The sequence below is a fragment of the Littorina saxatilis genome, unplaced genomic scaffold (genome assembly GCF_037325665.1).
Source record: "Littorina saxatilis isolate snail1 unplaced genomic scaffold, US_GU_Lsax_2.0 scaffold_656, whole genome shotgun sequence".
Taxonomy (NCBI): domain Eukaryota; kingdom Metazoa; phylum Mollusca; class Gastropoda; order Littorinimorpha; family Littorinidae; genus Littorina; species Littorina saxatilis.
In genome coordinates this window covers 29,099-54,950 of record NW_027127560.1, presented here as the reverse complement: position 1 = coordinate 54,950, position 25,852 = coordinate 29,099, and the positions used below count along the sequence as shown (strand labels likewise).

General features: G+C 44.9%; 1 protein-coding gene across 1 annotated transcript in view; it reads left to right on the top strand.

The window, feature by feature from the left end:
• Positions 1 to 222: 222 nt before the first annotated feature.
• The window catches only part of LOC138955982 (cysteinyl leukotriene receptor 2-like), a gene marked incomplete at its 5' end in the record, with an annotated part of 36,143 nt that continues 10,513 nt past the window's right edge, over positions 223 to 25,852 (top strand). Inside the window, 6 exons of the mRNA XM_070327465.1 lie at positions 223 to 737; positions 3,772 to 3,898; positions 14,975 to 15,154; positions 16,550 to 16,979; positions 22,012 to 22,123; positions 22,697 to 22,722. Coding sequence (XP_070183566.1) covers positions 223 to 737; positions 3,772 to 3,898; positions 14,975 to 15,154; positions 16,550 to 16,979; positions 22,012 to 22,123; positions 22,697 to 22,722 — 1,390 coding nt within the window. The remainder of the gene's footprint in view (positions 738 to 3,771; positions 3,899 to 14,974; positions 15,155 to 16,549; positions 16,980 to 22,011; positions 22,124 to 22,696; positions 22,723 to 25,852) is intronic.

Below are 25,852 nucleotides of genomic sequence, written 5' to 3'. Positions count from 1 at the left end.
TTGACTAAGCGAAGCATACTTCGCAAAGCAGACCGCACGAAGCTTTAGCTCTGAGTTTTAGTGATCGCGAAGTCGACTTCGGGCTCAATTACGGAATAACTTTAAGGAAAGCATTTAATGAGAAAAGGAGATCGAGAGGGGGCAGTAGATTCTTCAGACTTGAGTTTGGGTCCTTACTTTTGAGCCCGGTGTCGTGACATTTGTATTTCTTGTCTGTTTCAGATGGACAACATCTCCAGCCTGCTGAACTGCATGTCAGGCTCCAAAAGCCTAGACGTGGCGGAGGTCATGACCTACCTGGCCTCTGACCCCGGCGCGTGGCCCAACGTCAGCAACTGCTCCCTTTCCGAGCTTGCAGGCGGGGAGGAGTCGCCTCACTTTACGCTGGTGGCGGGCCGGGCGTTCTACGCGTGGTTCACTCCCTTGGTGCTGCTGGTGGGGGTGGTGGGCAACACGCTGTCGCTGTGCGTCTTCCTGAGTCGTAACATGCGTTCTCTGTCCGCCTCCACCTACCTGGCCGCGCTCTCCACCGCCGACCTCACCGCCCTCGTCTTCTACGTGCTGGTGGAGTGGCTCATCCGGGGCCTGCCCCTCCTGAGGGGGGAGGAGGACTCCGGGGGGCCGGGGGGCCGGGCGGGGCTCATGGCCGTCAACGGGTCGTGTCAGATGGTCATGTACCTGCACTACGTGTCCCGGTTTCTGTCTGCCTGGCTGGTCGTGGCCTTTACTGTGGAGAGGTGGGTAGTCTTAGGACACTGTGATTTGTGTTGTCATGTATCTCCTGTCTGCCTGGCTGGTCGTGGCCTTTACTGTGGAGAGGTGGGTAGTCTTAGGACACTGTGATTTGTGTTGTCATGTATCTCCTGTCTGCCTGGCTGGTCGTGGCCTTTACTGTGGAGAGGTGGGTAGTCTTAGGACACTGTGATTTGTGTTGTCATGTATCTCCTGTCTGCCTGGCTGGTCGAGGCCTTTACTGTGGAGAGGTGAGTAGTCTTAGGACACTGTGATTTGTGTTGTTAAGTACCTCCTGTCTGCCTGGCTGGTCATCGCCTTTACTGTGGAGAGGTGAGTAGTCTTAGGACACTGTGATTTGTGTTGTTATGTACCTCCTGTCTGCCTGGCTGGTCGTGGCCTTTACTGTGGAGAGGTGAGTAGTCTTAGGACACTGTGATTTGTGTTGTCATGTGCCTCCTGTCTGCCTGGCTGGTCGTGGCCTTTACTGTGGAGAAGTGAGTAGTCTTAGGACACTGTGATTTGTGTTGTTATGTACCTCCTGTCTACCTGGCTGGTCGTCGCCTTTACTGTGGAGAGGTGGGTAGTCTTAGGACACTGTGATTTGTGTTGTTATGTACCTCCTGTCTGCCTGGCTGGTCGTGGCCTTTACTGTGGAGAGGTGAGTAGTCTTAGGACACTGTGATTTGTGTTGTCATGTACCTCCTGTCTGCCTGACTGGTCGTGGCCTTTACTGTGGAGAGGTGAGTAGTCTTAGGACACTGTGATTTGTGTTGTCATGTATTTCCTGTCTGCCTGGCTGGTCGTGGCCTTTACTGTGGAGAGGTGGGTAGTCTTAGGACACTGTGATTTGTGTTGTTATGTACCTCCTGTCTACCTGGCTGGTCGTCGCCTTTACTGTGGAGAGGTGGGTAGTCTTAGGACACTGTGATTTGTGTTGTTATGTACCTCCTGTCTACCTGGCTGGTCGTCGCCTTTACTGTGGAGAGGTGGGTAGTCTTAGGACACTGTGATTTGTGTTGTCATGTATTTCCTGTCTGCCTGGCTGGTCGTGGCCTTTACTGTGGAGAGGTGGGTAGTCTTAGGACACTGTGATTTGTGTTGTTATGTACCTCCTGTCTGCCTGGCTGGTCGTGGCCTTTACTGTGGAGAGGTGAGTAGTCTTAGGACACTGTGATTTGTGTTGTTATGTACCTCCTGTCTGCCTGGCTGGTCGTGGCCTTTACTGTGGAGAGGTGAGTAGTCTTAGGACACTGTGATTTGTGTTGTTATGTACCTCCTGTCTGCCTGGCTGGTCGTGGCCTTTACTGTGGAGAGGTGAGTAGTCTTAGGACACTGTGATTTGTGTTGTCATGTATTTCCTGTCTGCCTGGCTGATCGTGGAATTTACTGTGGAGAGGTGGGTAGTCTTAGGACACTGTGATTTGTGTTGTCATGTATTTCCTGTCTGCCTGGCTGATCGTGGAATTTACTGTGGAGAGGTTGGTAGTCCTAGGACACTGTGATTTGTGTTGTCATGTATCTCCTGTCTGTCTGGCTGGTCGTGGCATTTACTGTGGAGAGGTGGGTAGTCCCAGGACACTGTGATCGATTTGTGTTGTCTAAAGACACAGTTGAATTGGTAAAGGCAGTTTATTGCTTTCCTGGACCATATAAAGGTAGGTTGACGTCACTGCGCAAGGTAGAAGATGAAGATGAACGTTTCTTATTCCTCGTATACTACTATAAGTGTCTTCGGTACCGTATACAGGGGCGGATCCAGGGGGAGCCTAAAATTTTATTTTTTTTAAAAGTTAAAAAAAAGAGAGAAAAACAATTAAAAACAAAGAAAAAGGGATTGTTCAGATTTCACCAGATTGCTCCATTTTCCTTGATGTTTATCAACATTTTTCCGGGGGGGGGGGGGGGGGGGGTGTCTGTCTCCGGACCCTCCTAGGAGCCGGCCTTTGTCTTGAAAGTGACGGTTTTGGAAAGTAGTTGAGAAATGTGCTTGCTCAGGTTGCACCAGATCGGTCACTTGTCCTTGCTTTGATCCAAAATGTTTTCTGAAATTTACTTTTTGGAACGTGTATTAGGGGAAGTTTCGTGGCTCAGATTGCACCAAATTGCTTCATTTTCCCTTAATTAAAATGTTCCGGGGGGGGGTGGGGGGGGTAGGCATGCACCCTGACGCTCCTTGGAGGTTCGAACGCTTCGCACCCTCAACTCATCGCTTAGCGTCGTCGAATTGTCACTAAAAGATATTTGGAAACCCCTCCTTAGAAATGATGTGATCCGCCCCTGATATAACATTGACCTGGTGCTGTCCACATTTAATGAGATCCGACACCGATACATGCACAGCCTAGCAGTGGCGTTACGATTGATTTTCATCTGCTGATATGAAGAATTCAGAGAGACAGATTTCTTTTTCGAAATTCTTTGTCAGTGCCTGGGAGATGTGAAACTTTTTTTTTCCGTGACGTGATGCTTGGCATTATGACGTCTTCTCTACGTTTTCCCACTTATGACGTCAGATATGTCACTTTGGAATATAGGGTCAAGAAGAGAAGTTTTGGTTTGTACAGTCGACATCGTTTGTCATTAAAACGCTGACTACCTCTGGTGACTTTATCAAGGCAGTGTGTTCTCCTCCTTCAGCGTTCCAGAATGTTCTGGTTACGTGTGAGCTCGTTTGCCCATTTGGGTTCCCCAAACTATACTCTGAGAGCATAGTCAGCTTCACTCCGCTTTCGTTGGGTAGGCATGCTGGGTATTTTCGTGTTTCCATAACCCACCGAACTCCGACATGGATTACAGGATCTTTTCCGTGCGCACTTGGTCTTGTGCTTGCGTGTACACACGAAGGGGGTTAGGTAACTAGCAGGTCTGCACATAAGTTGACCTGGGAGATCGGAAAAATCTCCACTCTTAACCCACCAGGCGGCAGCGGCCGGGATTCGAACTCACTACCTCCCGATTAGGAGGCCGACGTCTTACCACCACGCCACTGCGCCCGTCAAGGCAGTGTGTGAGATTCAATTATTTCTGTATTTGCAGGTACATCGGGGTATGTCACCCTCTCCGACGACGGGGTATCTGCTCTCTCACGTCCACCCGACGACTGGTGATTGCACTCATCTTGATATCTTTTCTGGTCAACATCTTCAAACCTCTCCTGTCTCAGGTACGCTTCCGCATCTATATATACGACTTGTGTCTGTCTGTCTATCTGTCTCTGTGTGTGTGTGTGTGTGTGTGTGTGTGTGTGTGTGTGTGTGTGTGTGTGTGTGTTTGATCGCCATGCACGCCCAAAGTTCTCGATGGATCTGCTTCAAATTTGGTGTCCATATTCAGATACACCCTGCACAAAATCTGGTCGATGAGATATTTCAACACGTGCTCTCAGCGCGCAGCGCTGAACCGATTTTGGTTCCACCTCAGCTACCCGGGCCCCCATACCGACACACCAAAGCCAAAGTTCTCGGTGGATCTTTTTCAAATTTGGACACCGTATTCAGCTACACCCCGGACACAATATCATCGATGAGATTTTTCAACACGTGCTCTCAGCGCGCAGCGCTGAACCGATTTTAGTTTTTGTGTTCATTTCACCATTCCCAGTAACTCTTCCTTATCTTCTCCATGTTTTCAGCGTTTACCTCCCTTCCTTCGTATGGTGCACTATAGTATGAGGGGGCATCTTCGGATATTCCCGGCGTTCTGTTACTATTTTTAGAAGGTCACCGCAGTGTCCAGAACGTAAATTGGACCCGTAAATTATCCTCACTGTAAAAGTGCAAAGGTCGAATCAATTTATAGCCACGCGAGAAATAAACTGTCATCTATCTCTCTATATATACGGCTTCTCTGTGTTTGTGTGTGTGTGTGTGTGTCTCTCTCTATGTGGGCAACACCTGTGGATTGTTCAGTTCTGTTTGTGATGTGGTCTGGCGCCTTTTGTGTATTTGTATGTACTGGCCTTCCTTTGAGAAGCCATAACAGTTCAAAAGGGCTTACAGATAAGCTCTAAATTGCTCAATCCTGTTTGAGTGGAGTTCGCCTCCAAAGGTGATTAACACTGTTACATTCGTCGACAAGGATGGGACTGTCTACCGCGAGCTCTTCCAGAGGTCCCTCGACGAACATTCCATCCCTGCAATCTGGAAGAGCTCCATCATTGTTCCTGTACCCAAGAAGCCCAATCCCTTGACATTGAACGACTACAGGCCCGTAGCGCTCACCTCCATCCCCTTCAAGTGCGCTGAGAAGTTGGTCCTTCGGAGGCTGAGGTTGGAGACAGAGGACCATCAGGATCCTCTTCAGTTTGCATACACCCGCAACCGGAGTACTGAAGATGCGATCCTGACCCTCGTCCACAACGTCTCCGCCCACCTGGAGAAGCCCTCCTCTTACGCCAGGGTCCTGTTCATCGACTTCAGCAGCGCCTTCAACACCATCCAGCCTCATCTCATGATGAGGAAGCTGCTGGAGTTCGACGTCAATCCAGTGCTGATCAGTTGGGTCTTCAGCTTCCTTACGAAGCGAACCCAGCGGGTCCGTATTGGACAAGTCTTGTCCGAGGCTGTCGCCACCAATACAGGCGCCCCCCAAGGCTGCGTGCTGTCTCCCACGCTCTTCACGCTGTACACCGCCGACTGTCGCCTCAGGGATCTTGTCAACCTGCTGCTGAAGTTTGCAGATGACACATCCCTGTCAGGTCTCATCCTGAAGAACGACGAATCGGCGTACAGACACGCAGTGGAGGAGCTGGTGCAGTGGTGCGACGACAACTTCCTGGAGCTCAACGTGAGCAAGACGAAGGAACTCATCATGGACTTCCGACGAACCAAGTCCGCCGTCGACCCCATCATCATCAAGGGCGAACCAGTCGAGATGGTGGATACCTACAAGTATCTGGGCACCATCATCGACAACCAGCTCGACTGGTCGCCAAACGTGGACGCCGTGTGCAAGCGGGCAAACCAGAGGCTCTTCTTCCTGAGGAAGCTGCGGCAGTTCCACGTCGACCCACAGATCCTCCACCTCTTCTACCAGGCGACTATTCAGAGTGTCGTCTCCTTCAACCAGCTCTGCTACCACAGCAGTGCAAAGAAAGGCGACATGGAAAGGTTGGAGAAGATTGTGAAGAGAGCAGGCTCCATCATTGGCTCTGAGCTTCAGCCTCTCAGCACTCGATTCCCGAGTGTGGCGCTGAAGAAGCTGAGCATGATCCGCTCTGACGACCGCCACCCTCTGCACCAGGCGCTCGCATCGTGCGAGCCCACGCGTGAGTCATCACGCCGTTTGAGGTGCTGGCGGGCCAGGACGAACCGGATGAGGGACTCGTTCCTCCCGATGGCTGTACGACTCTACAACCAGTCCCTGTGAATGTGACAGTATGCTAGATAGACTTGAGTGCTGTAAAATGTGACTGTGAGGACTATGGGTGATGTGAACTGTGATGTGAGGACTATGGGTGATGTGAACTGTGACTGCGGAAGGACAATGAGTGCTGTGAACTGTGACTTGGAGGACTATGGGTGATGTTTAGTAGGTGTGAGCGATGGTAGAGTAGAGGACGTGTGATTGGCGGGGGGGGGGGGGGGGGTAAGAGTGGAATGTTGACGTCTGTTTACTTTGTATGATGGGGGGGGGGGGGTTATGTTGTAATGTAATGTATGATGATGTACTATGTGTTGATTGCGCATGTATGGTGGGGTGGGGGGGTATGATGTAATTTAATGTACGATGATATATTTGGTGTTTGATAGTGTATGATTGTTTGTTAGTTGTAGATTATAGTACGATGTTTGATGTTGTAATGTTTGTGCGTGTGTTATAATGCAATATGTTATGATGTAATGTGTGATGATGTATTCGGTGTTTGATAGTGGATGTATGCTTGTTAGTTGTAGATTTAGTACGATGTTTGAGGCTGTAATGTTTGTGCGGGTGTCATATGTAGCCGTACGAGGGTTCCAGTGTGTGAGTTGTGCATGGCCGGGCGCTAGAGTGCTGCATGAATAAGTGCATGTGGAGTTGTATGGCTGGGTGAATTGTGGGTTGCGTACGTCCGAGGGGCACATGTAGCCTGTGTGTCTGAAGTAGTGGGTATGTGTGCGTAAGGGTGTGTTGATATTGAACTTCAGTTGTTGCTTTGTAAATGTCTATGTATCAGTGTATTATGTCTTGCCACACACATGCCAAATTTCCTTGTATTGATGAGGACAATAAAATTTCTTGTATTTCTTGTATCTTGTATCTTGACTCGATATGGTCAGGAATGGCATTATGGCCACTGAATCATTTTCGTGCTGTTCCCATTCCACGAATCTGGGAGGGACCTAAGCTTGGCGGGTCCATTGTTCGGACCCGGCAAAGCCGGCGTACGGCTCTAAGTATTTCATCCCGGCGAAGCCGGCTACCCGGCGAAGCGGGTATTCCTCTAGTATATATATATATACGACTTGTGTGTGTGTGTGTGTGTGTGTGTGTGTGTGTGTGTGTGTGTGTGTGTGTGTGTGTGTGTCCGCGATGCACGGCCAAAGTTCTCGGTGGATCTTTTTCAAATTTGGAGACCGTTTTCAGCTACACCCCGGACACAACCTCATCGATGAGATAATTATTTTAACACGTGCTCTCAGCGCGCAGCGCTGAACCGATTTTGGTTTTTCTCTTTATCTTCTCCAGTGTTGTCAGCGTTTATCTCCCTTCCTTCGTGTGGCGTCAATCCATATTCCCGTTACTACGTTACTATTTTTAGAATGTCACTGCACTGTCCAGAACGCTTCCCTTGCACCCGTAAGTTGTTCTTACTGTAAAAGTGAAAAGGTCGAATCAATTTATAGCCACGCGAAAAATACACTGTCATCTATCCAAATATATGTATAGATATAGATATACATATATATATATATACGGCTTCTCTGTGTGTGTGTGTGTTTTGTGTGTGTGTGTGGGCAACACCTGTGGATTGTAGAGTTCTGTTTGTGATGGGGTCTGGCGGCTTTTATCTGTCCAGCATTTGAGAAGCTATAACAGATAATATAGGGCTTAGAAATTAGCTCTAAAATTCTCAATCCCGTTGGAGAGGACTTCGCCTTCAAAGGTGATTGTGGTGAACCGCCACGCTGTCTGTCTCTGTCTCGCGATTCACCCGGGCGAAGCCGGGTAAATCTCTAGTATAGATATATGTATAGTGAAAACTGATTGAATCGATTTAGTTCATTGTGATTTTGAGTGGTATGTGAGTGTGTGTGTGTGTGTATGTGTGTGTGTGTCTGTGTTTGTCTGTGTTTGTTTGTGTGTGTATGTTTGTGTGCGTGTGTGTGTTTGTGTGTGTGTGTGTGCGTGCGTGTGTGCGTGCGTGTGTGTGTGCGTGCATGCGTACGTGCGTGTGTGCGTGCGTGCTAACAGTCAGCATATTAGAAATAACTCACAATCCAGATAGACCAGAGACGAGATAACATGATTCTAATCTGCCTTCAAGGTTGAAGAGATTTTGTTTGTTTCCGTGAAAACCGCCAGCTTCATTATTTCTTCTTGAATAATACGAACTTGCTTTGGAAAAATACTTTCTCATATCCGGATAGACCAGAGAGTCTGTCTCACCGGCCACACCAGTGATGTTGTTCATGTGTGGTAATGCACATCTGGTTTGAAAGAAGATTGTATTGCAAATCTGCTGCTTTTCTCAGATAACAGTTTGTTACTGTAAATTAAACTGCTAGTTTGCTGATCTTGAAGTTTAGTTCGTCGCCCTGTCTCATTATGCGGTTTGACCACAGACGATAATTCATGATTCATGATTAAGGTTAAAGAGATTTGTTTGTTTGTTTATTTGTGAAAACCGTCAGCGTCATATTTTCTTCTTGAATGATACGAACATGTTTTTGGAAGAGACTTTCTCATTATCCGGATAGACCAGAGACGATAATTAATGATTCTGATCTGCCTTCAAGGTTAACGAGACTTGTTTTGTTTTCGTGGGAAAAACGTCAGCGTCATTATTTCTGCTTGAATAATACGAACTTGCTTTGGAAAATTACCTTCTTATTATCCGGATAGATCAGAGACGATGTTTCATGATTTTAATCTGCCTTCAATATTGTAGAAAGTCTGTCTTATATGCCACGCCAGTGTAATTGTTGATGTGTGCGTGTATTGCGAATCTGCTTCTTTGCTTAGAGAACAGGTTGTTACACCCCCGGTATAGGGGTGTGTATAGGTTTCACCCGATGTGTTTGTTTGTTTGTTTGTTTGTTTGTGTTCGCATATAGATCTCAAGAATGAACGGACCGATCGTCACCAAACTTGGTGAACAGGTTCTATACATTCCTGAGACGGTCCTTACAAAAATTGGGACCAGTCAAACACACGGTTAGGGAGTTATTGGTGGATTAAAATTATACAAGGACTTATACAGGGACATCTTAATGGTCAAAGGGAAATAACCATTCTCACTCAGTCACTGCCACCAACTGAGAAGGTTATTTCCCTTTGACGGGGGTGTCTTTCCTACCTCGGAGGAATTTCTTGTTTTTTTACTGTAAATAAAACTGCTGTTTCGTGAATCTTGAAGTTAGTTGCACTGTCTCATTATCCGAATAGACTAGAGGCGATAACTCCTGATTCTAATTCTGCCTTCAAGGTTGTAGAGATGTTTTTGTATTCGTTTGAACAACTTCAGCGCCATTATTTCTGCTTGAATAATACGAACTTGCTTTGGAAGATTAATTTCTCATTATCCGGATAGATCAGCAACAACATTTCATGATTTTGATCTGCCTTCAAGGTTGTGAAGAGTCTGTCTTGTCTGCCACGCCAGTGTAATTGTTGATGTGTGATTGTATTGCGAATCTGCTTCTTTTCTTAGATAACAGGTTGGTTTTTTTACTGTAAATAAAACTGCTGTTTCGTAAATCTTGAAGTTAGTTGCACTGTCTCATTATCCGAATAGACTAGAGACGATACTTCTTGATTCTAATCTGCCTTCAAGGTTGAAGAGATTTAGTTTTTTTTGTTTCTCGAAAAACGTCAACGTCATTATTTCTGCTTGAATAATACTAAGTTGCCCTGGAAGAGTACATGTACCTGTACCCCCTCCCCCGCCCCGACTATCTTGATGAGGGATAAAACAGGTTCAATTTACCTTGTATGATTTTTAAGCAAGAGTATACACTGAATGTTTGGACGGAAGTTCTATTTACATAAATATCCACTATTCTTTGTAAAGAACATGTATACATAATGTTATTATGTTAGGATGGTGTGACGATATTGATCATACGATGACGTATCTAATGATGTCATCTGATAGGAAGTAATTGTACTTTTGCACATGCGCACTGGATGCAGTTGTCAAAGAACTCTATTGTATTGACCGAACGGAAAAACATAATTAATAGCAATTTTTCATTAACAAGAGTACACGATTGTTGTGACAAACGGAAGTATATGTATCTTTACGGTAATTATCAGCTATTAATTATATTCGAGCTGGAGTACATACTGCGCTGGGACAGAGGTACATAGGTGCAACAAATACCCGGTAGGGGCGGTATGTATATGTCGTATCCATTCTGTACAATTTGCGCATTATGTACAATGAGCAGCATATCTTGCACATTGTATACAATGAGCAACAAGTTTTGCTCATTGTATACAATGAGCAAAACTGTTGCCCATTGTATACAATGAGCAAGACCATAAAGTTGCACATTGTATACAATGTGCACCGAGTGAGCAAGATTGTTGAATGGCGTTCAAGCTACACTGATATATGAATCATAGTGAATGGTTGAATGGAATATGTGAGTAAAGTGTTCAAATAACGATGTTTGTTATGTTTAAGCATTGTTTTAATTCTCATTTCGCTAAAACTATACAGTGCATTAGGAATTTAATTATTGTAAATTAATTAAACAATAAAAACAAATACAACAAATAATGTTGTTTCAACACACGCACACACACATAACATTCGTTCATAATAACGCTCACATTGTCATGTCATTGCTAATGAGAGCGTCGTTTTCACCGCCTTTCACGCTTTTGCTAATAACGCTCATGTTTTCCTGTCACGCTAAAACATGGAAACAACGACAACAACGTACCACAGAGGTCACCTGCTTCTTTTTTTAAGCATGATGGTTCTTGCATTTAGCAGATCGGGGGTGGCAATGAGAAGTACATTGAAGCCGAGCTTTGAAGCATTTGCATTTGTTTGTTGTGCATACTCCGAAGCAGTTACATTTAGCGTAGCCTTGGCCGTGTCCACGGCTGGTTGCGATGGCGGTCTCTCTGACTGATTTCGTCTTGTTCCGGTTTTCTTCTGGAATGTCATCTTGGGTGAATAACCTGCTCTCGTTGATTTCGAACTGGTTTCGACAGAATTTCGAGGCGAGTCGTCCGTGTCTTGTCGCAATGGTGTACATTCCTCTGTCGCGGTCCACTTCAGTGATGACTCCGAGTAGGTTTCTTTGATCACCTTTGGCTCTGTCATACATCGGTATAGGTACGCGCACGCAATCATTCACATCTGCAACTTTTAACTTTTTCCTTGCCGATTCAAGCATGTGTTCTGCTGCCCGTTTTTGATTTCTTCTAACTTGGGTACGAACAGTCTGATGTTGCGATGTCCGCCGGCACAGTAAACACTGATTTGTCTCTTCGCTCGATCCTGCTCCTGTACACGAACTATGAACTAAACAACGACAAGAATCACACATGACAGGCGGGGTATCCAAAATGACTCCACACACCCTGCACAGATCGTCAGTAACATTCTCACCGACACGTGCTAATGCCGACAGTACGGATAATGCAGTGGCAGGGTGATCGTCATGGATACTATCCACGTTATTTCCACCACCTAAGAGAGTGTTCGGGAGAACTTCCACACCATCGCCAAAGAGAGTGTCCGCGCTGGCACCACCACTATCTGCGTGGGCTTCTTTGATGACGTTGTAGACGTCTTCCAGAGCTACGAAATATCGTGCAGGATTCGATCCCGCCACAATCAATCTTTGGAAATGTGCAACTTCGATTACGTCGTATCGCTTTACGAGTTTGTAGTCGTTGGGCGTCTTCTTTTGGCTTCCGAGTTTCAGTTGTCGAACTCTTTCCGTCATGGTGGTAAGGTCTTCCTGTGTGAACCACTTCACGTGGCCAACACTTTGACGTTGCACTTCTGCATCAAACTTAGTTCGATTTTGATCCATGGTGGTCGCGTTCTATCGCCGGGCAGACTGACACTGACACAGAAACTAAAATACCGAAAGAAAGAGAGTGGACAGACAATCAAAACAATTTCAAACACGAGTTCGGTTCAGTCCTATTTGGTCAAAATCGCACGTAGTTTGCAAGATCGTTATTTGAACCCTTTACTCACAAATAAGAAAAAGTGTGAAAGGCGGTGAAAACGACGCTCTCATTAGCTGACGTTGTTGTTTCTATCTCTTACTTTTAGCATGACATGACAATGTGAGCGTTATTATGAACGAATGTTATGTGTGTGTGCGTGTGTTGAAACAACATTAATTGTTGTATTTGTTTTTATTGTTTAATCAAAGGGGCAGTCAACAGGTTGCTGTCGTTTCATGTTTTCGGGCCAAAAAGAGATTGCTTACTCTTTACTCTTTACTCTAGGTAAATGTAACAAAAAATATATTTTAAAAAAAGAAAAGATTTTGAATATTGTTTTGAAAAAAATTGTTTTGGATTTTTTGTTCCATTCTTTTTCTTATCACATGCACGCCAGTTCAAAACGCCGAAAGCAAAAAAAAAACGCATGCATATTGGTCAAATTTGAAACGAGTTACGGCCGTTTTAAAATAAAAAATATGACGTCATTCTACTTCCACTACAAAGTTAAATGTTATTTCCAGCCAAACTAACAGCGCTATCGATGTGCGGTTTCACTAAAGTGGTTCCTATGCATCAAAGAATTGTTTTAAACAAAGTTGTTTTTAGCTGTTTTCTGCCCCTTTAATTTACAATAATTAAATTCTTAATACACTGTTTAGTTTTAGCGAAATGGGAATTAAAACAATGCTTAAACATAACAAACATCGTTATTTGAACACTTTACCATTCACTATGATTCATATATCCGTGTAGCTTGAACGTCATTCAACAATCTTGCTCACTCGGTGCACATTGTATACAATGTGCAACTTTATGGTCTTGCTCATTGTATACAATGGGCAACAGTTTTGCTCATTGTATACAATGAGCAAAACTTGTTGCTCATTGTATACAATGAGCACGATATGCTGCTCATTGTACACAATGCGCAAATTGTACAGAATGGATACGACATATACATGTGTTCACCATGTGTTCTATATATGTGTCCAGGCGCAACACAAACCAGGGGGGGGGGGGGAGCATGTTTACATATATTCACCATGTGTTCACCATGTGTTCTATGCATGCGTACAGGTGCAACACACACCTAGTTAAGTCGGCGTGTAGACATGCGTTCATCATGTGTTCACCATGTCTTCCCCATCTGTTCTATGTATGTTTACAGGTGCAACACATACCGGGGTGGGGCAGCATGTGTTCTATGTATGCCTACAGGTGCAACACATACCGGGGTGGGGCATAATGTGTTCACCATGTGTTCTATGTATGTCTACAGGTGCAACACATACCGGGGTGGTGCAGCATGTGTTCTATGTATGCTTACAGGTGCAACACATACCGGGGTGGTGCAGCATGTGTTCACCATGTGTTCTATGTATGCCTACAGGTGCAACACATACCGGGGTGGGGCATAATGTGTTCACCATGTGTTCTATGTATGTCTACAGGTGCAACACATACCGGGGTGGGGCCGCATGCGTTCACCATGTGTTCTATGTATGCCGACAGGTGTAACACATACCGGGGTAGGGCATAATGTGTTCACCATGTGTTCTATGTTTGCCTACAGGTGCAACACATACCGGGGTGGGGCGGCATGTGTTCACCATGTGTTCTATGTATGCCGACAGGTGTAACACATACCGGGGTAGGGCAGCATGTGTTCACCATGTGTTCTATGTATGCCTACAGGTGCAACACATACCGGGGTAGAGCAGCATGTGTTCACGATGTGTTCTATGTATGCCTACAGGTGCAACACATACGTGGGTTGGGCAGCATGTGTTCACCATGTGTTCTATGTATGCCTACAGGTGCAACACATACCGGGGTGGGGCAGCATGTGTTCTATGTATGCCTACAGGTGCAACACATACCGGGGTGGTGAAGCATGTGTTCTATGTATGCCTACAGGTGCAACACATACCGGGGTGGTGCAGCATGTGTTCACCATGTGTTCTATGTATGTCTACAGGTACAACACATACCGGGGTGGGGCATAATGTGTTCACCATGTGTTCTATGTATGCCTACAGGTGCAACACATACCGGGGTGGGGCATAATGTGTTCACCAAGTGTTCTATGTATGTCTACAGGTGCAACACATACCGGGGTAGGGCAGCATGTGTTCACCCTGTGTTCTATGTATGCCTACAGGGGCATCACATACCGGGGTGGGGCGGCATGTGTTCACCATGAGTTCTATGTATGCCTACAGGTGTAACATATACAGGGGTGGAGCAGCATGTGTTCACCATGTGTTCTATGTATGCCTACAGGTGCAACACATACGTGGGTTGGGCAGCATGTGTTCACCATGTGTTCTATGTGTGCCTACAGTTGCAACACATACCGGGGTGGGACACCATGTGTTCACCATGTATTTTATGTATGCCTACAGGTGGAACACATACCGGGATAGAGCAGCATGTGTTCACCATATGTTCTATGTATGTCTACAGGTGCAACACATACCGGGGTGGGGCCGCATGCGTTCACCATGTGTTCTATGTTTGCCTACAGGTGCAACACATACCGGGGTAGAGCAGCATGTGTTCACGATGTGTTCTATGTATGCCTACAGGTGCAACATATACCGGGGTGGGGCGGCATGTGTTCACCATGTGTTCTATGTATGCCTACAGGTGCAACACATACCGGGGTAGAGCAGCATGTGTTCACGATGTGTTCTATGTATGTCTACAGGTGCAACACATACCGGGGTAGGGCAGCATGTGTTCACCCTGTGTTCTATGTATGCCTACAGGTGTAACATATACAGGGGTTGGGCAGCATGTGTTCACCATGTGTTCTATGTATGCCTACAGGTGCAACACATACCGGGGTGGGGCAGCATGTGTTCACCATGTGTTCTATGTATGCCTACAGGTGCAACACATACCGGGGTGGGGCAGCATGTGCACGTCCCACCCGAGTCACCGCCGCCTGTCGTTCGTGCTGGACTCTGTGTACGCCGTCATGATCACCTTCGTTCCCTTCGTCGTCATCACCGTCTTCAACCTGCTCATCATCAGGAAGCTGCTCTCTCACAACAAGGCGCGCAGACAGGTATGTGGCATGGAGGGAGGAAACTGGGTAGGAGGGGGGGGGGGGGATAAAAAAGGACGGGGGGGCAGAGGAAATGATGTTGTTTTGTGGCGGGATATAGTTATCTTATGGTGTTTTTTTTATCATCACCATCATCAAGAAGATGCTCACATACAAGACTCGGGGACAGGTTAATTCTCGAAGAGAAGAAGGGATAGGAAGGCGCGGGTGTACTATGGATAATCAGTTCACAAAAATGTGACCCTCCACCACGAAATGAGTCGCATGTCACCTTTGCATGATTTTCATATTTTTTACATTTTCCTAAAGTTTTTTTATGCTCCATTCAGTGGTGAAAACCGTTTTAGAAAAGAGCGAACATTGTTTGAGTTATACGCCTGTGACTAAGGTGACCCTCACACTGTTACCAGACACTCCCCGGACTTATATTAAGCCTAGCGCAGAACCGCGCGAGGTGACATGCGACTCATTTCGTGGTGGAGGGTCACAAATGGTCCCCATCTTTTCCGTGGTTGACACTGTAATGAATAAAAGCGTGGTCCGACGGTCACATAATCTGTAGAGCTACACATCAAAGGATGCTCAGGATTTGATTGCTTAATTTTTTCTTCCCAGGTTCGAGTAGTGACAGAGGAGAGCTTGATCCGCCTGGAGTTCATGCTAATTCTGCTGTCAGTGTCTTTGTATAACACAATGAAGAATATCTAGCGAATAACGCTGCTTTTTCTTTTTTTCTTGTTTTTTTGGTTTTTTGTTTTACCAGGTACGTTAAATGACTGAGGAGAGCGTTATCTTTCTGGAGTTGACGCTGATTCTGCTGGAAGGGGTTTTGTATTTTATAACACAGTGAAGATTTTTAGCCTATAATGCTGGCAGTGTCTCCGTATAACACAGTGAAGGAAATCTAGCCTATAATAGTACTACTTTTGGTTTTTACAAGGTGCGTAAGATGACTAAGAAGAGCGTGATCTGTTCACGCTGATTCTGATGGCAGAGTCTTTGTTTAACACAATGATATTCAGCCTATAATGTTGCTGTTTGTTCTTACCAGGTGCGTGTGATAACAGAACAAAGTGTGATCTTTGAGTTCATGCTGAATATCCGGGCAGTGTCTTTGTATAACACAGTGATATCCAGCCTATAATTTTGCTGTTTGTTCTTACCAGGTGCGTGTGATAACAGAACAGAGCGTGATCCTTCTAGAGTTCACGCTGATTCTGATGGCAGTGTCTTTGTATAACACTGTGAAGGATAACTTCCATACAGTGCTGCTTTTTGTGCGTACCAGGTGCGTGTGATGACTGTAGTTTACGCTGATTCTGATGGCAGTGTCTTTGTATAACACAGTGAAGGATATCTAGCCTATAATCCTGCTTTTTTTCCTTTTTTTACCAGGTTCGTGTGATGACCGAAGAGAGCGTCATTCGCCTGGAGTTCACGCTGATTCTACTGGTCTTGTCGTTCTGTTTTGTGGCTCTCAACTTGCCCTTCTTCGCCGTGTGGCTCAAGCTCTTCCTCACCTCGCAGTTCACCCAGATCGCGACCTTCACCCGTCCCACCGACCTGGACTACTTCCGGGGCGTGGCCTTCATCACGCGCTCCATCTTCTACATCAACTACTGCATCAACTTCTTCCTCTACTCCATCACCGGCGCCTACTTCCGGCGGGCGCTGCGCATGCTCTTCCTTCCCCGGAAGCAGAAGAACAAGTACGCCGCCCCTCCCTATTCCACTAACGCGGGTACGCGTTCCACCAGACTCGGTTCTACCCGCTCACAGCGAGTGTCGGTTGGGGTGCCGTCCCCAGAGATATCCTCCACCCAGGGTACGCGTAACAGATGTGCGTGTGTGTGTGTGTGTGTGTGTGCGAGCGCCTGTATCTGTATTTCGACTTAGTTATGTGCATTTTATTCAACCATTTTGAAGATTATTTATTTTTTGCTGTATAAAATTAATTGTCTAGGGCTTACCACCATTAATATCTACCATTGCCATAATCATACTCGTTACGTTATGCACGATGTTTCAACAGAGGCTTATAGCGTTTGTTTTCTTTCTGTGTGTATTTGTGCAGTGTAAAGAAGGCGTTATCCGTCCAAAGAGACCACTCAGTGCGGTCCAGCAGCTACCTCGTGAAACCGATGGCCAACGTGCACGTGCCTTTTTTGGGACGCTCCGCTACCTCGCCCGATGCCTTCGTTGTCTAGAGTGATTGCAAATCCTTGTTGACAGTCACCGCGCCATGTTGAAAATGGGCGTTGGCCCAATGTGGCTAATTTCTCCACTTATTGGCCTTCCACATGGCATCGTGAGAGTTGGCGTTGACCCAATGTGGGTATAATTACCCAACTTACGGACCTTCACCACGACAATGTGAAAGTAGATGTTGGCCTAATGTTGCTGATTTCTTCACTTATGGGCCTTCCACACGGCATCGTGAAAGTGGGTGTTTGCCCAATGTGGACGATTATTCCACTTGTGGAACTTTACCACGACATCGTGAAAGGAGAGAGTTGGCCCAAGTTGGCTGATTTTTCCCATTTATGGGCCTTCCGCACGGCATCGTGAAAGTGGGCGTTGGCCCAATGTGGGTAGGGCTTAACGACCCCACTTGTGGACCTTCACCACGAAATCGTGAAAATGTACGTTGGCCCAATGTGAATCATTACTCCATCTGTGAACCTTGACGGGAAAATCGGCGTTGGATCAATGTGGGTTGGGCTTAATGACCCCACATTAGAATCTTCACTGACCACGGCAAAGTGAAAGTGGGCGTTGGCCCAATGTGAGTATACTTTCCCCACGACAAAGTGAAAGTGGGAGTTGACCCAATTCGTCCAATAGCACATCTGCATAACTCTTGTTTCGGCAGAGGTAAACAAAACCTTGTTGTATCGCTTCGTGAAAGCGTGCGCTTGTCAAAGTACTTTCCAACCCAGATAGAGATTCTGAGCGAATGAGATCATCTCTGAGTCCACTTCGTCCAACAATCTTATTTCCGACTGTGGGAACGGCTGAGTTATCCATTCAGAAGACTGTCGGCGTTTCAATTACCACGGCAGAGGCCCGATCACTTCAGTATCTCTGCTTTCTGGTGTAAACCAGGGCAAAGTGAAAATAGAGATAGATCCTAGCTGTGCATAACACTAGTTTTGGACCTTCGCCACGACACAGTGATAGTGGGAGTTGCCTACAGCAGTTTTCGACCCATCCTGAGATCCTGAGCGAACGAGATCCTCTGTGGTGTTCACGGCCAACGGGGTGGGTTAGGAGGGCTCAGGGACTCTAAATGTTTTGTGCGTTCACATAATACCACTCCCGAATTGTACAACATCTGAATGAATATAAACCTGGGTCCAATGTGTTCAGTTGCAGAAAGAAAGCTCTGAAGAGCAGGTATTGTACGTATCACAATGTTCTTGCGTAATCGATACTACCCGTCATACAAAAACAAACTAAGCAGATACGTTTGAGTTCCTATCTTTGTGATGAAGCCGTTTATTTTAAAACTATAGTTATATGACTAGAAAGGTCTCCATTTCCCTTCCATATTCAGCAGGCGGACTGATCTTATACGGGGTAGTCAGTTTACAGTGGAACAGGCAACACAGACGCCCATACCACACCACACCTTATGGCATACAACTATAGAAAGTTTGTTTGTTTGCTTAACGCCCAGCCGACCACGAAGGGCCATATCAGGGCGGTGCTGCTTTGACATAATTATAACGTGCGCCACACACAAGACAGAAGTCGCAGCACAGGCTTCATGTCTCACCCAGTCACATTATTCTGACACCGGACCAACCAGTCCCAGCACTAACCCCATAATGCCAGACGCCAGGCGGAGCAGCCACTAGATTGCCAATTTTAAAGTCTTAGGTATGACCCGGCCGGGGTTCGAACCCACGAACTCCCGATCACGGGGCGGACGCCTTACCACTAGGCCAACCGTGCCGGTGTAACTCTAGAAAGAAAATAGACGATGTTCGGAAATAACTCTGTAGGTCTGTATAATACCCTTGCTTTTTCGTGGACAACTAAATGCACATGTGCTTCTCGTCCACGTATTTCAGACACACCCCTCGCTAGCGATTGGCCCGTACGATGGTTGTCCCCGCAAAAGCAAGGGTATTCACTCTTTTACATCCCATACTCACTCGAGAGAGTTATTTTCAAAATTCGTCTGTTCTTGTGCTGGTGGAAACTACTCCGCAAACAGGAAACACTGATTAAGGCGATGTGTGGCACTATAATTAAACTTGGAGAATACATGGAATAACCTAGTTTTCTTGGTAGTTATTGAATTGACTTATAACAATGAATGACAAATGTGTAAATACTAATGGACACAGATCGCCGTTGCTGTGGAAACAGCCGCCATGTTGGATTTCTAGGAAACGGTTTTGACAGCGACATCATACATCAAAAATGCATGATATTTGGCACAAAGATACACATGACTCTTATCTACAATCATATAGAACGATATTTTTACTAAAGACTACAGTTGAATTTGTATTCATGTTTCTAATAAGGATTAAGGAATTTCTAACCGATTATTCATTGATCCTTATTTCAAAAATTAATATAATATCAACTGTAGTCTTTTCTCAAACAATCGTTCTATATGATTGTAAATAAAAGTGATGTGTATCTTTGTGCCAAATATAAAGCATGTTGCTGTACAACCGTTTCCTAGAAATCCAATATGGCGCTGTTTAAGCCCTGTTTCTATAGCAACGGCAGTCTATGTCCTGTAGTATTCACATATTTTTCATTTCTTTTCAAAAGTCACTTCAATAACTACCCAGAAAACGAAGTTATTCCATGTATTCTCCAAGTTTAATTTTGGTGATTTTAGTGCCTCACATCGCCTTAAAATTGGCTGGAGGTTTGCCGAAACATGCACGAGAGGTCGAGGTGACACGTTAGTGTGCTTTGTTTTTATCGTGACATATTCTTTGTTTCCACCGCGAATATTAATCATATTTCATTTTTATGTCTATATCACATTGCTGGAAAATGTCGGTTGCTGCCTTCCAGTGGCGAAAGCTAGCAGTCACAAGATTCGCCACTAATTAACCCAGGTTCTGCGTGTTTAGGTGTAATCAGGTATCTGCACTTGTTGAAGAATGACCAAGGTGTTTTAAGGGGCAAGACAAGTGACACTCGGGTGGGACATGGATACCAATTCTGACACATCACATAAAATTGACCCGTGTCTGGATCAGTCGAACCTGTGGAAGATCAGAAGTCCAGTGCCGCACCAACTGATCTACCAGAACCCCATTAGAACATAGCAATCCATCGTAGGCGGCCTTTCCAAACGGGTGAGCAGAGTGCCAGTATCTTTTGATAGTCCTGTTGGTTGTTTGTTGTTTCTTGCAATTGATATTTGACCTACGTCATGGTATGTATCGTGGGGGCGGTCCACGTGTTACCGAAAAGTCGAATATACAAATACATGGGTTGTTTCAAGTCAAGTTAATGTTGTTTGATCTGTACCAATTAATTTGACATCTGTGTTTCCTGATATATGTTGATTCTTACTGTGGATTGTTTTCTCTATGGAATCATGTGTGTGTGTGTGTGTGTGTGTGTGTGTGTGTGTGTGTGTGTGTGTGTGTGTGTGTGTGTGTGTGTGTGTGTGTGTGTGTGTGTGTGTGTGTGTGTGTTATGAAAGTGTTTCGATTACCAAAAAAAACAAACTATCATCATTAAAATGATACTATGTATTAAGTTTTGATCGCTGAACCTGAAAGGTATCTTTCTTCCCTTGGAAACTCCTTTTCAAATCAAAATGTATCCATCCATCCAGGATCTTACATTAATTTTATTTTCAATTTTTGCTGAACTCATTCCGAAACTGGTACCTCAGGCAATATGAACAAGTCGCGTCAGGCGAAATTACTACATTTAGTCAAGCTGTGGAACTCACAGAATGAAACTGAACGCACTGCATTTTTTCACAATGACCGTAGTCCGCCGCTAGTGCAAAAGGCAGTGAAAGTGACGAGCCTAATCAGCGCGGTAGCGGTTGCGCGGTGCTGCATTGCACGCTTTACTGTACCTCTCTTCGTTTTAACTTTCTGAGCGTGTTTTTAATCCAAACATATCATATCTATATGTTTTTGGAATCAGGAACCGACAAGGAATAAGATGAAATTGTTTTTAAAACGATTTCGGAAATTTAATTTTAATCATAATTTTTATATTTTTAATTTTCAGAGCTTGTTTTTAATCCGAATATAACATATTTATATGTTTTTGGAATCAGAACATGATGACACACACACACACACACATACACCAGGACCCTCGTGTCGATTCCCCCTCTATGTTAAAACATTTAGTCAAAACTTGACTAAATGTAAAAAGGGATTCATGAAAATACCCTGCCCATGGAGAATCCATTGAGGCTGTTGATTCTTGGAATGTTTCCAAGCGGAAATATACTCTTACTCCATATAAAATCTAAATAAGACATGTGATAGTTTACACCAGAAAAAAAGTATCTTCCCTACTCTGTTCATTGCACAGCCATGCATGCTTTCGATTCGTTGTATATTTTCAAACGGAAAGAGACTCTTACCCCACGTAAAATAGGCAGATATTAGTCAGGTTGTCATTTTCCGATTTTGACCTCAACCTTTCACAAAATACCTCAGAATATGTTTTGAATGTTTTGAACTCTGTAAAGCCTGTAGATGGCAGATCCGTCGGATGCCAATCTGTCGATCATCCTTGATGATGTTGACGCATTGAAGATGGCATCTAGACTTCAAAATAGTCGAAACTGAATGTTATATATTATATCGTCAAGCTCATAAGAAAAAAACCTAAATCATTGTCAGGCATTTCTCCGGTAGAACTGCAGGGGAAGCAACTGGAAGGGTACCTGTCATGTGTTAGAGAGTACAAACTCTCATTGTACTCTCAGGCCATCGGAACCATTGCCATGGTTACGTAAGCAAAACTGCCGTGCTCGTTTCTGAGATAGGCACTTTTCCGTGTTGACACATAAAGACTTCTTTGGTGAATTTGAAGTTATGCAAAACCTTTCTCGGCGTTGTTGGGCAGTTGTGCTGATTGAAAATGTTCCTGTCAGCTCTTTATCCCACGCGTATACCGCGGTGAACCCCTCGAGATAGGCAGTTATAACTAAAAATGATACAGGCAGATTTTTCAGAAACCAAAGAAGATTTTTAGTGTTTTTCTCAAAACTCAAAAAAATAACATAGGCAATTAACTATCTTCTGAGCGTGACGATAATATGGGTTAAATTACACGAAATCGAAGATATCTTCCCCACTGTGGGCAGAGAGGAGAAGTCATGCAGGTTGTTGATTCTTCGTGCACCCAAGCGGAGAGGACTTACACAATGTAAAAGCCTGAATTGATATGTATTGGTAGTTTTCAATAAAAAAAAGATACCTGTAACCTTCTTATCTATTGTTCATGTTTATAGCATTACGTTTTAAAAGTTATTGTTGCGATTTATGCTTATGAAAATATGATTGTTATATTTGTTAACAACAGATATTGTGATCCAGTTGTACCACACGGTAAGATTTGATTGAATAAAAAGTCGAAGTCAATATTTATTTTAGTGAAAGTGTGTGTGTGTGCGTGTGTGCGTGCAGTTGTGAATGTGTGTGTATATGTTCGTGCGTGTGATAGTGTGTGCGCGCGCGTTCGTGTGTGTGTGTGCGCGCGCGTGTGTGTGTGTGCGTGTGTGTGCATGCGTATTTGTGCGTGGCCGTTCTGTATGCTTAAAAGTGATTTCTTAGGTGCTTGCTTTGGAAATAGTCTTAGCAATTGTGCGTGCAAGCGCTTCCGAGCAACTTTCGTCTGCATTAACCAGTAATAATAATATGGGAGATTTATAGAGCGCTTGACGTTCTCTAAGCGCTTTACAATGAATTGGTGAGAGGTCAAGGCAGGTGAAGTAGCCCGCACGTTGAACATCTCTCATGCTGGGTATTTTCGTGTTTCTATAACCCACCGAACTCTGACATGGATTACAGGATCTTTTCCGTGCGCACTTGGTCTTGTGCTTGCGTGTACACACGAAGGGGGTTAAGTCACTAGCAGGTCTGCACATAAGTTGACCTGGCCGGGAGATCGGAAAAATCTCCACTTTTAACTCACCAGGCGGCAGCGACCGGGATTCGAACACACGACCTACCGATTAGGAGGCCGACGTCTTACCACCACGCCACTGCGCCCGTGTGTAATGACGCGTGGCCATGAACAGTCCCTTCACGTCCATCACGCCGATAATGAATGTTGTTTTGAACCCATTACAAGGAAGCTGCTCCCTCAGTCAAACCGAGAATAATTACCCTGTTTTCTGGCATTCTGTGGAGATAAAGGCTTGGAATAGCCTTCCGCTGGCCCTAACCTCTATCATAATAATAATGATAATACTGAACACTTATTAATTGCCCCCTTCTCACTCGAGCTCACGGCGATGTAGAATAGCAACAGCATGCACACACACACACACACACACACACACACACACACACACACACACACACACACACACACACACACACACACATACATACACACACACATGCATATACACACACACACACACACACACACACACATACGTACACACACACACGCACACACACACACACACACACACACACACACACACACACACACACACACATACACATACATACGCACACACACATACACACACACACACACACCTACACACACACACACACACACACACACACATACACACACACACCCATACACACACGCACACACACTTACTGAAATACAGTTAGTGGATAACAATACTATCAAGACCCGTAAAGTAAAGTTAAATGCACAATTCTTCCCGTGAATCCTTCTCACCTTTTCCAATCTGACCAGGCTTTACCATGGGCTAAGGACATCCTTTCGTTTGTGCACATAACAAATATCAACAGCCTGGCTGTTTCCTGTGATGAATTTGATTTATCCTCACACAAAAATCCCACTTATCTCAGACAATACGAAGACCGTTGAGTTTTGGTATGTGTCCAAGCGGAGGGATTGACACTGTCTCATCCTATGTAAAAGCCTGGCCAGTTCGGAGAAGGGGAGTCGATTTGTTTTTTGTTTTTACAAGGGAAGAACTGCACCTTTAAAGGTACTGTGCTTCCCGCCTGCACAATCATTGCCCCAGACGTGTCAATTTTTTTAATTTTTTTTTTACATAGAAGAACTGCACCTTTAAAGGTACTGTGATTCCCGCCTGCACAATCATTGCCACAGACGTGTCATTTTTTTTTTTTTTACAAGGGAAGAACTGCACCTTTAAAGGTACTGTGCTTCCCGCCTGCACAATCATTGCCACAGACGTGTCGAGGTTTTTTGTTTGTTTTGTTTTTTACAAGGGAAGAACTGCACCTTTAAAGGTACTGTGCAAATGGTTGTGTCATCAACGAAAGGTACTGTGCTTCCCGCCTGCACAATCATTGCCACAGACGTGTCAATTTTTTATTTTTTTTACAAGGGAAGAACTGCACCTTTAAAGCTACTGTGATTCCCGCCTGCACAATCATTGCCACAGACGTGTCAATTTTTTATTTTTTTTACAAGGGAAGAACTGCACCTTTAAAGGTACTGTGCTTCCCGCCTGCACAATCATTGCCACAGACGTGTCAAGGTTTTTTGTTTATTTTATACAAGGGAAGAACTGCACCTTTAAAGGTACTGTGCTTCCCGCCTGCACAATCATTGCCACAGACGTGTCAAGTTTTTTTATTTTTTTTACAAGGGAAGAACTGCACCTTTAAAGCTACTGTGATTCCCGCCTGCACAATCATTGCCACAGACGTGTCAAGTTGTTTTTTGTTTTTGTACAAGGGAAGAACTGCGCCTTTAAAGGTACTGTGCTTCCCGCCTGCACAATCATTGCCACAGACGTGTCATTTTTTTTTTTTTTTTAAATGGAAGAACTGCACCTTTAATGATACTGTGCTTCCCGCCTGCACAATCATTGCCACAGACGTGTCAAGTTTTTTTTTGTTTTTATTTTACAAGGGAAGAACTGCACCTTTAAAGGTACTGTGCTTCCCGCCTGCACAATCATTGCCACAGACGTGTCGAGGTTTTTTGTTTGTTTTGTTTTTTACAAGGGAAGAACTGCACCTTTAAAGGTACTGTGCTTCCCGCCTGCACAATCATTGCCACAGACGTGTCGAGGCTTTCACGTGGAATAGGAGCCTCCTTCACTTGGACACATACCCAAACTCAAGAGTGTTGACGCATTGTGTGAAAGGTAGGATATTTTTTACTGAATTCATTTCGCTCCCTTTCCCTTTAATTCATACAAACAGAAAAAGAGGAACAGAATCAGGGACACCGACCAGGCTCGACCCCATTATGTCACTGATTCAATTACTAGCTTAGAATTTCGCGGGCTTCGTTTGATAATAAAGCAATTTAAGTCTTTACTTAAATTTGGTTATGACCTGGTTCGGCTGACACCTCCGTTAAACAATCGAAAAAGATAATTATTTTGGTCGCTTTTCTGTAAAAAGTCAAACCTACGATAATTCAAGGGAGGTAAATCTCCCAACTTCCTTTTCCGTCTTGAACGCAGCGCGATAAGACGTGTTTTTCGCGGAAGAATATAATAACAAAGGCAGCCTACCCCAAGCTACAACGAAATTCAAATCA